Source organism: Syzygium oleosum, unplaced genomic scaffold (assembly GCF_021117445.2).
Source record: "Syzygium oleosum isolate NSW1041296 unplaced genomic scaffold, Sole_v2.1 Sole_v2.19, whole genome shotgun sequence".
Classification (NCBI taxonomy): Eukaryota; Viridiplantae; Streptophyta; class Magnoliopsida; order Myrtales; family Myrtaceae; genus Syzygium; species Syzygium oleosum.
This window is the reverse complement of record NW_026607503.1, coordinates 3553115-3566431: the sequence shown is the minus strand read 5'-3', so window position 1 is coordinate 3566431 and position 13317 is coordinate 3553115. Positions and strand designations below refer to the sequence as shown.

The 13317-nt window shown below is 47.4% G+C and overlaps 1 protein-coding gene and 1 pseudogene across 1 annotated transcript; both read left to right on the top strand.

Moving 5' to 3' along the window:
• The first annotated feature begins 4256 nt into the window (after positions 1-4256).
• Positions 4257-6167, top strand: LOC115662272 (UPF0481 protein At3g47200-like). Its single transcript, XM_030584437.2, has 2 exons — positions 4257-4942; positions 5232-6167. The coding sequence occupies exons 1-2, from the start codon at positions 4346-4348 to the stop codon at positions 5940-5942; spliced, it is 1308 nt and encodes a 435-aa protein (XP_030440297.1). The 5' UTR covers positions 4257-4345; the 3' UTR covers positions 5943-6167.
• A 2752-nt stretch (positions 6168-8919) lies between these two features.
• On the top strand, positions 8920-13235 carry LOC130140528 (UPF0481 protein At3g47200-like; annotated as a pseudogene).
• Positions 13236-13317: the final 82 nt, after the last annotated feature.

Sequence of the window (13317 nt, the reverse complement as noted above, 5' to 3'; positions counted from 1 at the left end):
CCGTCACCGTCCCATCACTCTCTCTCTCTCTCTCTCTCTCTCTCTCTCTCTCTCTCTCTCTCTCTCTCTCTCTCTCTCTCTCTCGGCTAAGGACACGCCGAACCAGCCAAGCCGAGACCGCCGGCGTGAAGGACTCGCCGGACCGCCGGGACGCCAAGCCGCCGTCCGCCTCGCCGTTCCACCACCGTCACCACCCGACCTGACCTCTCTCTTCTCTCTCCGACCAGCATCCCCTCCTCTCGCCGTCGTGCGGATCGGCCAAGGGAGCTGATCGTCCGTGCGCCGACCGCCGCCGCCGCCGCGGAAGCACCGGGACGCCGCCGCTGATTTCGCCGCTCGCTCCCTGTCGGTTTAGCTGAGTTCGGAGCGTAGGATTAAGTGAGTATTAATTCCTAAACCTTAATTAGGACTGATTTTGCTTCTCTAGATAGGATTATGTGGTTTTTGGGGTTGATTAGGTTAGAATTAGGCTTAATTAAGGTCCAATGATTAGTGGCTGATTATGTGGTATATTTGGGAGTAAATAGACTGAGTAGGAAGTGAAATAAGGCCCTAATGTGGACTGTTTGGTGGCTGCCCTCCCTAGAACCGAATTTGACCAAATTTGACTAAGTTGAGATTTAAATTGGATCATCGCAATGATTGTCTGAATTGAATGATTCAATGGCTAATTGGGACCTTGATTGTGCAAGCTTGTGTGCACTAATGTTGTGAATTATGTGCTGTGCTGATTTATGTTTACTTGAAGTGAGGCATGCCGATGAAATGCTGATTGATTATGTTATGGCACAATTGAACATGTTGGTATTATTGAAGTACATGCCCGTGATTGAAATTGGTGCTCATTACGCATCGTGTGATCACCCGAGTGCGGGAATATGCATGGCTACGCATTTCGTGTGCAGAGAATGGGCATGAGACGAACATTGTGCGAGGGTGCAAGCATGGCATGCACGTGTGATCACTAAGGGCCTTCGGGTCATTTTATAACTGTTGGCCTTCGGGTTGTGGCCTTCGGGTCGATGCCGTCCTGAAGCGTTTACGCGGGACGATGCCCGATTTGTCCGGAAGATTAAGGAGATCGGTGTTGCGCCTGAGGCGTTTTACGCGGGCTAGAGACACTGGGCCAGATGCGCTTTGGCGCGGGCCGCGGAGTGTTGTGAGCCTTCGGGCCGTGGCCTTCGGGTCGGTTTATCAATTGTGGCCTTCGGGTCGTGGCCTTCGGGTCGGTTTATAAATTGCTAAAATGAGCCGTGTGCCAGAGTGCGTGATTTGAGGAAATTCATAAGCATGGCAAATGTGTGCCAGAGTATGTGGCTAATATACGTGCCGGTGATTCATGTGTGAGACAGACACTTGAGGCATGAGCATGCGTATGGCGTACGTGTGACCAGTGCGTCGCGTATGTGCCGTGATTTATATAAAATGCCTAACCTGCAGGGTCGATTGTATGCTCGATCTGGGCTGAGGGCCTAGGTCAATTGGTTGAAATGATCATATATTGTTTGTTTGTTGCCTGTCAGGAGGTGCATATTAGCCTAGTTAGGGTTTAGGGGTTTTTACTCGCTGAGACTTGTCTCGCTGTTGTATAAACCCAAACTTTTCAGACCCCCGGACTTGATGATGCCAGATGCACCAGTGCGTTTTGGGATTCCGCGCCAGTTAGGGCGGACGTCGGTTGTGCACCCTTTATGGAATGGGAATGCGTATGTAAGATATAGTACTATGATACTGGTTGATGTGGGAGAGGCGTACAGTGAACACCACGAATATGTAGCCTGGTGTTTTAGGGATCAACATGGAGAATTTGGACCTCTTAGGAGTTTTGATGTCCCGGTTGACGGGCAGGGTGAGTTAGACCCGCAATGTCCTGATGGAGATGTAGTTAGCCCTGAAGCCTCATCTGATGGGAGTACGAGTGTTGGAGGTGAACCTGTTGTCTGGGAGGAAGACGATCTGGAGTCGATGGAAGCTGAGGAAGAACCGGAACCCATGGAGCAGGACATGGAGCTAGAGGACGCGGTAGCGCCAATGGACGTGGATGAGGAGGCCGCGGAGGCTGAGTTCGAGTTGGACTCATTAGATTCTGAGGAGGAACTGCTTGATAGTTCTTCATCCTCTGAGTCTTCTGGTTCTGACCCGGACTGGGTCCCCTGAGTTAGTCCCAGCCTAGATAGATCGGGCCGTACCTTTTTTATCAGAGCCCAATCTTAGTTAGTTGTCTAATCCCTGGCCACTGTCCCTTTTTGACCGTAGTGGCCGTTGACCAGTTTTCGAGTCTGTTGTATGTTCTCCTTGTAAATGGATGTTGTAAATATTTTTGTAGTAATGAAATGTATATGTTTTTATCTGGTGGATTCCCGTTATGTGCTATCCTTGGTTATGTTGTTATTGTACGGGTGTATATATATTTATATACGTTGCTTTCGCATGTGCAATGATCTTTGTCTTGGACGTTGGGTCGGCGACGCATCCTGGGACGTCGCACCAAATTCGACCTTTGCGTGGGATGTTTAGCTTCGTGAGGTTTGGGGCGTGACAATAGATACGGTTCTAGGCAAGGATATTTTTTGCCGGGAGTGGTGGGTAAATTAATTGTTAACCTGGTCTAACGTGGTTGGAAAGTTCCGTGTCAAGAGTTTGACAGGTTAAGCTCGGGAGGCCTAGAACTCCTCAGTATCCTTGGTATCAGAAGATGAAAAACTTTTGTGGATTAGTACATAATCGCTCCTCTTTCTTAGCGAGCCAATACTAATCATTTTGAGGTTTAGTTTGGCTTTTAAGTTAGAAAGTATAATGGTACATGCCCTATGTGTATCCATTATTAAAGTCCGCCTCTTCTTTGAAGAATGACTTGGCGGATAGAGTCATCTACAATACATGATAATGGGCGAGGGTTTCTTCTATCCAAACCACCGTGTTCACAAGGATTCTTTCTTCTAAGAGCAAAAGCAGGGAACAGCCTTTAATCAGTTTCTGCAAGAGAAACCGAGGGCACTTTTCTCTGGGAGCAAGAAAGGAATGTTCTACAGTTGGTTCATTCGGGACTAAAAATTGAAAATGTTGTACGGACAGATGGGACCCAAAATGGGTCATCAATATTCTTAATTAGAGCTAAAGGCCTGAGATGTATGTGCTGTAATTTATCCCGAAAGAGTGAATTAAAAGAATTGCACGATATAAGAAGTGAGTATGGAGTAAAAAGTCATGTTTGGATGCAAAAACTGATATGGCTCCGAGTACTTCTCGATTGGAGCACATAAACAATTATAATGGGGGAAATCGTCTAATGCATCCCAAACCTATCCTACGGATGCCAATTCAGTCCCTTTGATGATTTTGTTAGTTGAATCCTAAACCTTTACGGTGTGCCATGTGAGATGGCCAGCGATGACTGGACCGCTACGTCAGCGATTTTCGACGAAAATTGACCGGAAAGATTACATTGAATGTTGCACAAATGTTTAGGATTCAATTAGTGAAATTGGAAAGTTCGGGACTGAATTCATATCCGTATAATAGGGTTTATGACTGATTGTCCAGTTATAATGAATCCAAGTTCTTCTCCATTGGAGCTCATTATTGCTCGTGGCTAATTACACTATTGATTTGAAACCAAAAGAAGAAAAAAACCCTCACTTATATTTAGTTTAACTTAGAAACTTGACTTTGCTAATATAGTTCGACTTCTATTTGAGTTGTAACATATCTTTGTCCTTAGAATTAATTTTTCTCCCCACGAAACCAATGGTAGAGTTTGAATTTCGTACAAGATGATTACAACTTGTCTTGCGTGCCATCTGAAGTCAATTTAACGATAAGTTATATGATTGTCATGAGCTGACCATGCACACGTAATATCGGAATGCAATAGATGCGACGTGTGCATTGAAGAAGGGCGTCAACCACCGAAAAATGAGAACTCAAGTAAGAAATCCGGAGTACCCCAAACCTACTATATAAAAAAATTGTTACCAAATGAAGCAAAAAGAGATACTATTTTAAATTTAGTGCCACATCGAATATACAAAGATGGTACCTAAATGCAACGATTCCCACGGCTTCCATGGAACGCTAGGCACATTTTCTCTTTACCACTGTGCGCACGCGTGAGTCCCACCCTCATGGCTTGTCCAGTAATACCTCTTCAGCTTGAAGCATTGGGGCTCGGACAATCTCAAACTTTATCCCCCCGACACTCTTCCCATCTCTCTGTCTCCATATCTTCATAAATTCACCTCTTCTCCCACTCCTTACAGCATAAAATAAAAAGAGAGAGAGAGAGAGAGAGAGCACAAGACACTCCAGAGCATACACTTTTGGAACCTGTGGAACTTGCGGAACCATGGCTCCTGATCTGCCGTCACTGCTGGACCGGAACCCGACCGACTGGACCGTCTACATCAACGAGAAACTCAAGCAAATGCCCATCGACGAGCAACAGAACTGGAAGACGCGGTGTGTCTACAGGCTCCCGGCCTGCGTCACCGACCTCAACCGCAAGGCCTACCAGCCGCAGGCTGTCTCCTTTGGCCCCTACCACTACGGCCAAAAACACCTCTTCCCCATGGAGGAACACAAGCAGCGCGCGCTCCTCCACTTCCTCAAGCGGTCCGGGAAGCCCCTCGAGTGCTTCCTCGAGTCCCTGACGGCGGTGGCGCAGGAACTCGAGGAGAGCTATGACGCGCTGGGCCCGGAGTGGAAGGAGTGTGGCGGCGAGGGCGCGGCGGGCCGATTCCTGCAGCTGATGATCACTGACGGCTGCTTCATGCTCGAGATCCTGAAGTCCGCGACAGAGACATCGAACGACTACGCGTCCAACGACCCCATCTTCAGCAAACACGGGAAGCTCAACATAATGCCGTACATTAAGCGGGATATGCTGATGCTGGAGAATCAGCTTCCGATGCTAGTGCTGGATCGGCTGGTCGGTGTCGAGAAGGTTACCTTCTTAGATTTCGGTCCGTTGTAAAAGAGGCTATTTCATGTACACTAACCGCTCTGCTATGTGCACCTAACAGTACATCTTGATGATCTCACATGAACCCTTCGAGGGATCCTCCGAATCTAATGCTCCAAACGCATTGGATGCTGGTTCAAGATCAACCGACAATATCTTTCTTAAATCTTTCACGGCCATCGGAAACTTCATGTTTTCCCCTTTTACGCAAATAGTATCGGTACGATCACAATCTAGGATTCAATGTACTGACTTTACTCCAACAACACAGGACGGCGAATTCGTCAACAAGCTAATCCTCAAGTTCTGCCGCCCCTGCACGCGCTACGAAAAGATGGGCAAATGCCTGCACGTCCTGGACGTCTTCAGGAAGAGCATGCTGATGGAGCCCAAGACGGCCCAGCCTGAGCTGGACAAGATGGGGCACGATGGCGGTGAGGAGATTATCCGGTCGGCCACCGAGCTCGACGAGGCCGGGATCCGATTCAAGAAGAGCGAGAACGAGAGCCTCAAGGACATCTCCTTTTCCAGCGGGGTCCTTAGGCTCCCCGTGATCGTGGTGGACGACGCCACCGAGTCCATGTTCCTCAACCTCATAGCGTTTGAGCGCTTCCAAGTTGGGGCCGGCAACGAGGTCACTTCCTACATCTTCTTCATGGACAACATCATCGACAGCGAGCGGGACGTAGCACTGCTCCACGCCCGAGGCATCATCCAGAATGCCATCGGAAGCGACAAGGCGGTTGCCAAGCTGTTCAACTCGCTGTCCAAGGATGTGACGCTTGATCCCGAGAGCAGCCTCGACGCCGTGCACAAGGAGGTCAGCAGGTACTGCAAGAAGCCCTGGAACGCGTGGAGGGCTAAGCTCATCCACACCCACTTCAGGAATCCTTGGGCTAGATCGGCTCTCATCGCCGCCATCTTCCTCTTCGGGCTCACCATAATTCAGACGGTATATATGGTGATCAGCTACAAGGGTTGAACCTACCCTTGCCTCTGTGCAATATATTTTTTGCAGTTTTGGGTTTTTCTCCGGATGCGCTGATGCTCGATCATTATCTCTTGATCGGTTGTCGATTGTTTGTTCTGAATGATTTTCCTCTTGTTTTCAGTCTTGTTCATTCTCCCTCTTTGAATGTTTTGGATGATGGACATTTGGCTTTTTTATATATCATTATCAAATGATGATTCTCTTGTTTCAGTCTAATTCACGTTGGTCCAATTTGGGTAGACAGATGATCGAGTTATAGGCAACTGAAATCTTCCGTTGCACCCTTTTCTTCTTGATCAAATTTGCTAAGAAGCTGCAGCGAATTTAACCTTTACAGTCACTCTAATCCCCACTGGCCACGACCTTCCGGTACTCAAATGGAGGATTTGATGGTTTAAGAGGGCGAGAGATTAAAGATGGGCTTGCGAACTATGCTCTTGATATATTGCTTCATGAAATTATAGCCAAAAAAGAATCCATTGGTGAGATTGCCACTGTGTGTGTATGCGATGACCATAATCCTGGTATTCCTGAGATTTATATTTTGAAAAATAATCATAATCTAGCCACAATAGAAATTAGATTTACTTTGACTGTGTAAGCTTTATTTTTTTTTTCCTAATTTCAAGAAGACAAATATCATATTGCATAGAACATTAGAAAGAGTAAAGCAAATATAAGGAAAAAAAACGTAGCTAAGAATGTATACGCATCGTAAATATGGGTTTTAATGGAATATAAATTAGCATGTAGAGGTTTTCATAAGTTTGGTTAAATATAAATATGTTTTAGTAATATGGGTCGGATTGGGTATGTGTCACCAAGTTTGTATTATATATAAATAGGTCAATTTGAATCAGATCATTTTCTACTCGACCCATCCATTTGACGACTCTAGCCGCTATATTGTGGCGGCTAGGCCGATCTCCAGTCGGAAATCCGCCTCAATGTCGTCATTGCCAATAACATGGGCATCATCAGCACATAGAAACCTCGTCTTAGGATCCGGAGAAGCCTTCTCTCCTCCGTCTTCACCCGCTCGTACAACGCCATCGCACTGTGGAACCATGGGGCCATCCGCAACACAGTTCTTTCTCTTTCGCAAGCTTATCCCCACCCCGACCGGTCACCCTTCCCTCCAAGAAAAGGGAAAGAAATCGAAAGGGCGAGAAAAGAGATGCCCGAGACATGAACCAAAATCCAAATGAAGAAATGAAGGAAGAAAATTGGCTCCCACACGGTGTCCACATACGTATTTCACATGATCAACCGCTGTGATTGCATTCGGTCCACGGTTACGATTCTTGACAAGGATATGTTTAGATGAATCCAGCCTAATGTTGCGGGGAAGAAGTTGCTTGTCAAGAGTTTGACAGGCGAAGATACATGAGCCTAGAACCCCTCCGCATCTTTAGTATCAGAAGATGGAAACCGTTTGTGGATTAGCACACGATCGCTCTTCTTTCTTAGATCGCCTATGCTCATCATTTGAGGCTAATTTTGGTTTCCATGGTAAAAAGTGAAAAGGCAGTATCTGTCACTTAAAATCTGTGCCGCTTCTTTTTAGTGTACAATGTCTTGATATAGTACCGACAATTGAAGAAGGCCTATTACTCTTAAAAACTCCTAATTTTATGTTCAATTCCAATTCTGCTCGGAACATTCTTTTGTCTAAAAAAAAAAGTCCAATTTTTACTCTAGTTTCAAATTTATCCACGCGTCAAAAAGCGCTATTAGTTTCTTCAAAATTATTAGGGAAAATACCACCAAAAACTCCAAATTATGTCACTTGTGACAAATTTACCTTGAATTTTTTTTGTGACACGAAAAACCTCAAACTATGCCACTTGTGACAAATTTATGCTGAACTTTTTTTTGTGACACGATAACTCCAAACTATGTCACTTGTGACATATTTACCCCACAATATTTTGGCCCATAGGCATTTTTGTCTCTTTTCCTTTCTCTATTTTTTTTCCTTTTGTTTATTTTCTTCTCTCTCTTCCCTCCGCCATGGCCGCCGCCCCATCGCCGGAATTAAAATTGACTTGATAATTGAAGGTTATCGTGATAATTGGCTATGGTTTCTTTATCCAAACCACCATGTTCCCTCGTTTGTTTTATTTATTTTCTTGCTTTTCTTACAATATGTGCGCCCTCGTGCTGATGAATTTAATTTAAACCTTATACCATCCCAGCTTCACAAGGATTCTTCTAAGAGCAAAAGCAGTGAACAGCCTCTAATCAGCTTCTTCTCTTTTCTTCCATTGGAGCCTTTAATCAGTTTATTAGTTTTCGAAAGAGAAACCGAGGCACATACTCTTTCAGCAAGAAAGGAATTTTCTACAGTGGTTTTCTTGGGATTGAAAATTGCATGTGTCGTACGGGGCAAAAGTGCCCCCAAATGGGATCGTCAATAGCTAATTAGAACTTAGGGCTTAAGATGCATGTCGTGTAATTTATCTTAAAAAGGAGGGAATTCAAAGAGTTGGCTGATGTAAAAAGTTGCAGAACATAAGAATCAAGGCATCTTAAATAATAGTACGACATAAAAGTCGTGTCACGGATACTATCACTGATATTGAAAATTAATTCACGAAATGATGTATTGATTTGATTGGTTTATGGAATTAGTCGCTTTCGAATTAAATCGACATTTTTCAAGCAAAATTTGTGTTTACTGTTTACTAATTAAAGCAATTATAATGAGTCCAAGTACTTAGTTGGAGCTCAGAAGTAGTTATAATGGATCCAAGTTCGTTTGATTGAAACATGACTATGCAGGTATAGTTTGACTTTGACTTGAGTTCTGATATATATTTTTGCTCGGATTAAATTTTCTCCATACGAAACTAATGGAAGCTTATCAATTTCACACGAGATGATTACAACCGATCTTGTGTGCCATGCGAAATTAATTAATGAGAAGTTATAATTAATCGGAAGGTGGTTCTGAGCTTGGAAAATCATGGCTCCTTTGCCGCCACCGTCGGACCCGACCAAGACGAATTGGATCGTCCAGGTCGACGAGAGCGTCAAGCTCATGCCCTCCGGCGAGCAACAGTACTGGAAGAAGCGGTCCATCTAGAGGCTCCCCGCCTGCGTGACTGACCTCAGCTGCAAAGCGGACCGGCCACAGGCTGTCTCCTTCAGCCCCTATCACCACGGCGAGGACCACTTCCGCCCCATGGACGACCACAAGCACCCCACACTCATCCACTTCCTCAGGCGGTCTGGGAAGCCCCTCGAGCCCTCCATCGAGTCCCTGAGAGAGGTGGCGATAGAACTCAAGGAGAGCTATGACACGCTGGAACCAAAGTGGAAGGAGGGCGACGGCAATGGCATGGCAAGCCGGTTCCTGGAGCTGATGATCACTGACGGCCGCTTCATGCTCAAGATCCTCTGCGCAGGTGGACGACTACGTGCCCAACGACCACATCTTCCGCAAACACGGGAAGCTCCACATAATGCAGTACGTAAGGTGGGACAAGCTGATGCTGGAGAATCAGCTGCCGATGTTAGTGTTGGATCAGCTGGTCGACGTCGAGAGCGAGATTTCGTTCCGCCGTAAGAGATGTTATTGCAAGCACGCAAACTGCGTACCATGTTCGGCTAATTGATCTCGAATGGACCCTACCTGGGATCAATGAAATCTAATGCTCCAAAAATGTTGGATTCCCGATTGGAGATCAACAGACAACTTCGTTATCAAATCTATCACCGCTACCGGAAATTCTTCCTTTTCCTTTTACGCAGGTACTATCAATACGACAGCAATCTGGTATTCAATGCACTGACTTTGCTCCAACAACGCAGGAGGACAAATTCATCAACAGGCTCATCCTCAAGTTCTGCTCTCCCGACACGGGGTTCACGACGATGGGCAAATGCATCCACGTCCTGGACGTCTTCAGGAAGAGCCTGCTGTCCCATGAGAAGAAGCCCAAGAAGGTCCGTCACAGTTGGAAGACCGTTGACACCTAAATTTTGCTTAAATTATTCAGGGTTTTATCCTATAAAAATTTTAGGGTTTAATTTTTAAACCACTAAACAAAAAACATTTTCATTAAATTGCATGGCATATAGACATTAGGCGCATTTGCATTAATATGGTCTATTAGGACATATAAAAAAAAAAAATTACAATCGGCCCATTCTTCCTCGTCTTTTTTACGCGGCCCTTTTTTTATCTTTTCCTCCTGTTTCATTTTCCCACGTGGGCCGGCCCTCTTTCCTTCGGCCCGGCCCGCGTCTGTTCATTCTCCCCCTCCCCAGTCAACGTTTCAGAGGGTACGGGGGAGGAACAGGGCAGAGGAACAGAGAAGCAGAGGCAGAGCAGGGGCGCGGGAGGGGGAGTCCAGGCGATCACCCGGCGTGATCCGCGGGTCGGGGCCAGGCCGGCAGTGCGGGCTGGCGGTGGCAGGGGCCATGCGCGCCTGCCGGCTCCGCGCCCCGGTCGCCCTTAAAGCCGAGAGAGAGAGAGAGAAATCGACGGAGGGACCGGAGAGAGGGAGAGCCGAGAGAGGGGGACCGGAGAGAGGGGAGAGCCGAGAGAGAGAGAGCTAGCAAGAGAGAGAGTCCGGAGTGCGAGATCGAAGGCGAACGGTCCCCGGTCGGTGACCGTCGCGCCTCAGCCGCGGCCGACGAGTCCCCTTTCACGGTAGGTCCGGTCCCGAGCACTCGCCGGGTTCGTTTTGGTTTGGTTCGATTCGGGGTCGGTCTCCCGAGGACCCCGGCTCGTGGGTGTGCAAGGCGCGCGGGCGTAGCCCGATCTACCGCGGTCGCCTTCCATTCGCCACCGCCTAGTCGGGTAGGGACTGTGGCCGCCGCTCCTGTTTTTTCCTTTGTACTCTGTTTTTCTGGGGGGTCACTGGCCGGAGCTCGCGGCCGTTCGGCTTGAGCGAGTCCCGGCCAGTGACACCTCGGGCTCGGTCCTATTACTCTGCGTGTTGTTGTGTGTGAATTTCGGATGCATTTGAGCCTCGATTGTGCCGGAAATCCCTCGTCTTTGTAACGCACGCCAACTGTTTGATGTTATGCCTGAACTAAGCTTGTTGGATTTGCCTCTGCTCTGCTGTGTTTTTTTGTTGTTTTGTGCGTGAGTGCCGGACGGTCCCGGTGTGCCGCCGGTCGCCACGGCGGTGACCCGAGCGGAGGACGCCGCGGCCCCTCGCTGGGGCGGCGACGCAGTCGCGAGCTGAGCGGCGGCCGAGCAAGGGCTCGGTCGCACGGTCGAAAAGCCCCGACCGCGGAGGTCGGGGCGTGTCGTCCGACGGCCGAGCACGGGCTCGGCCGCCGGACCGGGAACCCCAGTCACGAAGGCTGGGGCTCGGAGAAGCCGGCGTCTCGAATGGCCGGCGAAGGCGAGTCACGTCGGGCGGTGGCAACGGACGCGGCGGTGAGCGTTGGTTGAGCGTGACCTCGGCCATGAAGGCCGAGGCTCGAAGGCGCCGGCGTTCGCGCCGCGGGGCTAGCGCGACTGGGTGACGCGTGCGAAGGCGGCCGCGAGTCGGGTCGCGAACCGGGTCGGACGCGCGGGCGAATCGGGTAGGGTTTCGGTGATTCGGGTTCGTGGGTCGAAATCGAATTGGTTTGTATTAGGGTTTGGGCTTAATTGTCTTTTTTTTGGCCTTTTCATATTTAGTGGGCCTTGGGCCTTTATTTTTTTTTAATGAAAAAATTTCGGGCTGAGCCCTTTTTCTTTCTTTCAACTCACCAGACCGGGTTCAATAAATGAACCCGGTCCGTTCATGGACCCGGGCCGGCGCGCCCGGGTCAGTCCCGATCCGGGTCGGATGTGGAGATTCGACCCGGATCCATTTCGTATTATTTTAATATTATTTTTTAAAAAAAAAATTTAAAAAGAGAATTTCCGGGTCGGATGTGGAGACTCGACCCGGTCTGTTTTGTGCTTTTTTTTTTTTTTTTTATTTTAAAAAATCGAAAAAAAAATATATTATTTTTTAAAAAAAAAAAATTAAAAAGAGAATTTCCGGGTCGGATGTGGAGACCCGACCCGGTCTGTTTTGTGTTTTTTTATTTTATTTTATTTTAAAAAATCGAAATTTTTTTTTTTTTTTTCGTTTACTTATTTTTATTTATTTTTGTTTTTTATTTTATTATTTTATTATTATTATTATTATTATTTTTAAAAAAAATTCGAAAAAAATTTGAAAAACCAGAAAATTTATTTGGACTTTGGAATTAGCTTTTCTTGCCCCTCTTGCATGATTAATGTCATTTTTGATTGCATGTTGCTTGGTTCACACACTTTGAACGGTGCGTTTAATTCAACCTCGCATGTGGTCGATTATGCATGTTAGGTTCATGTAGTGATCGTCGTTCCCCCTAGCTTGGTTAGGAATGAATTTTTGAGACTCCCAATTAGTGTGAACATGTCAGGTGGTGAATTGAGCAAGATTAGGTACCGAAGGGGCACTAATTAGTCAATTAGTGTAATCAAGTCCCCGTACCCATTGAATCTCTGGTTCGTAGGAGTAAAGTATTTCTCCCGTGCTTTACTTGGGTGTCTAATCGACCCACCAAGAATCGATTAGTGGCGACTCCTAGATGAAACTGATTTGCATGTTAACAACTTAAACCTAAGTCGCGAATTGGTATGGGCTTGGGAGAGCTCGAGCTAGGTTTAACTTAGTAATCCATTAGCCAAACCCCTTAGGCGGCTGGGCCAGTTCGGGGAGGTCGCGACAAAGACATGGGCCATGAGCGCGGCGATGACATAATCCAGTCGGTCACCGAGCTCGACGAGGTCAGGGATCCGGTTCAAGAAGAGCAAGATCACCAGCTGCAAGGACATCTCCTTTACCAGCGGGGTCCTGAGGCTCCCTGTGATCGAGGTGGACGACACCACCCAGTTCATGCACCTCAACGTCATGGCCTTCGAGCGATTCCACAGCGAGGCCGGGAACGAGGTCACATCCTACATCTTCTTCACAGACAACATCATCAACAAGGGATGGGATGTCGCGCTGCTCCATGACCGGGGCATCATCCAGAATTCCCTCGGGAGCAACAAGGTGGTTGCCAAGCTGTTCAACTCGCTGTCCAAGGACGTGACTCTCAAACCTGACAGCAGCCTCAACACCGTGTGCAAGGTCAACAAGTACTGCAAGAAGCCCTGGAACATGTGGAGGGCTAATCTCATCCAGACCCACTTCAGGAATCCTTTTATCGTCTCCCGTTGCCTCCATCTTCCTCTCAGTCTTCGGGCTCACTATAATACAGACTGTATATACCGTGTTCAGCTACAACAATAGCCCTAGCTAGCGCTCCCCCTGCCTCTATACATTTTTCTCCTGATGACTGACGCTATTGTTGACTGTCGTTATGAATGATTTTCCTCCTG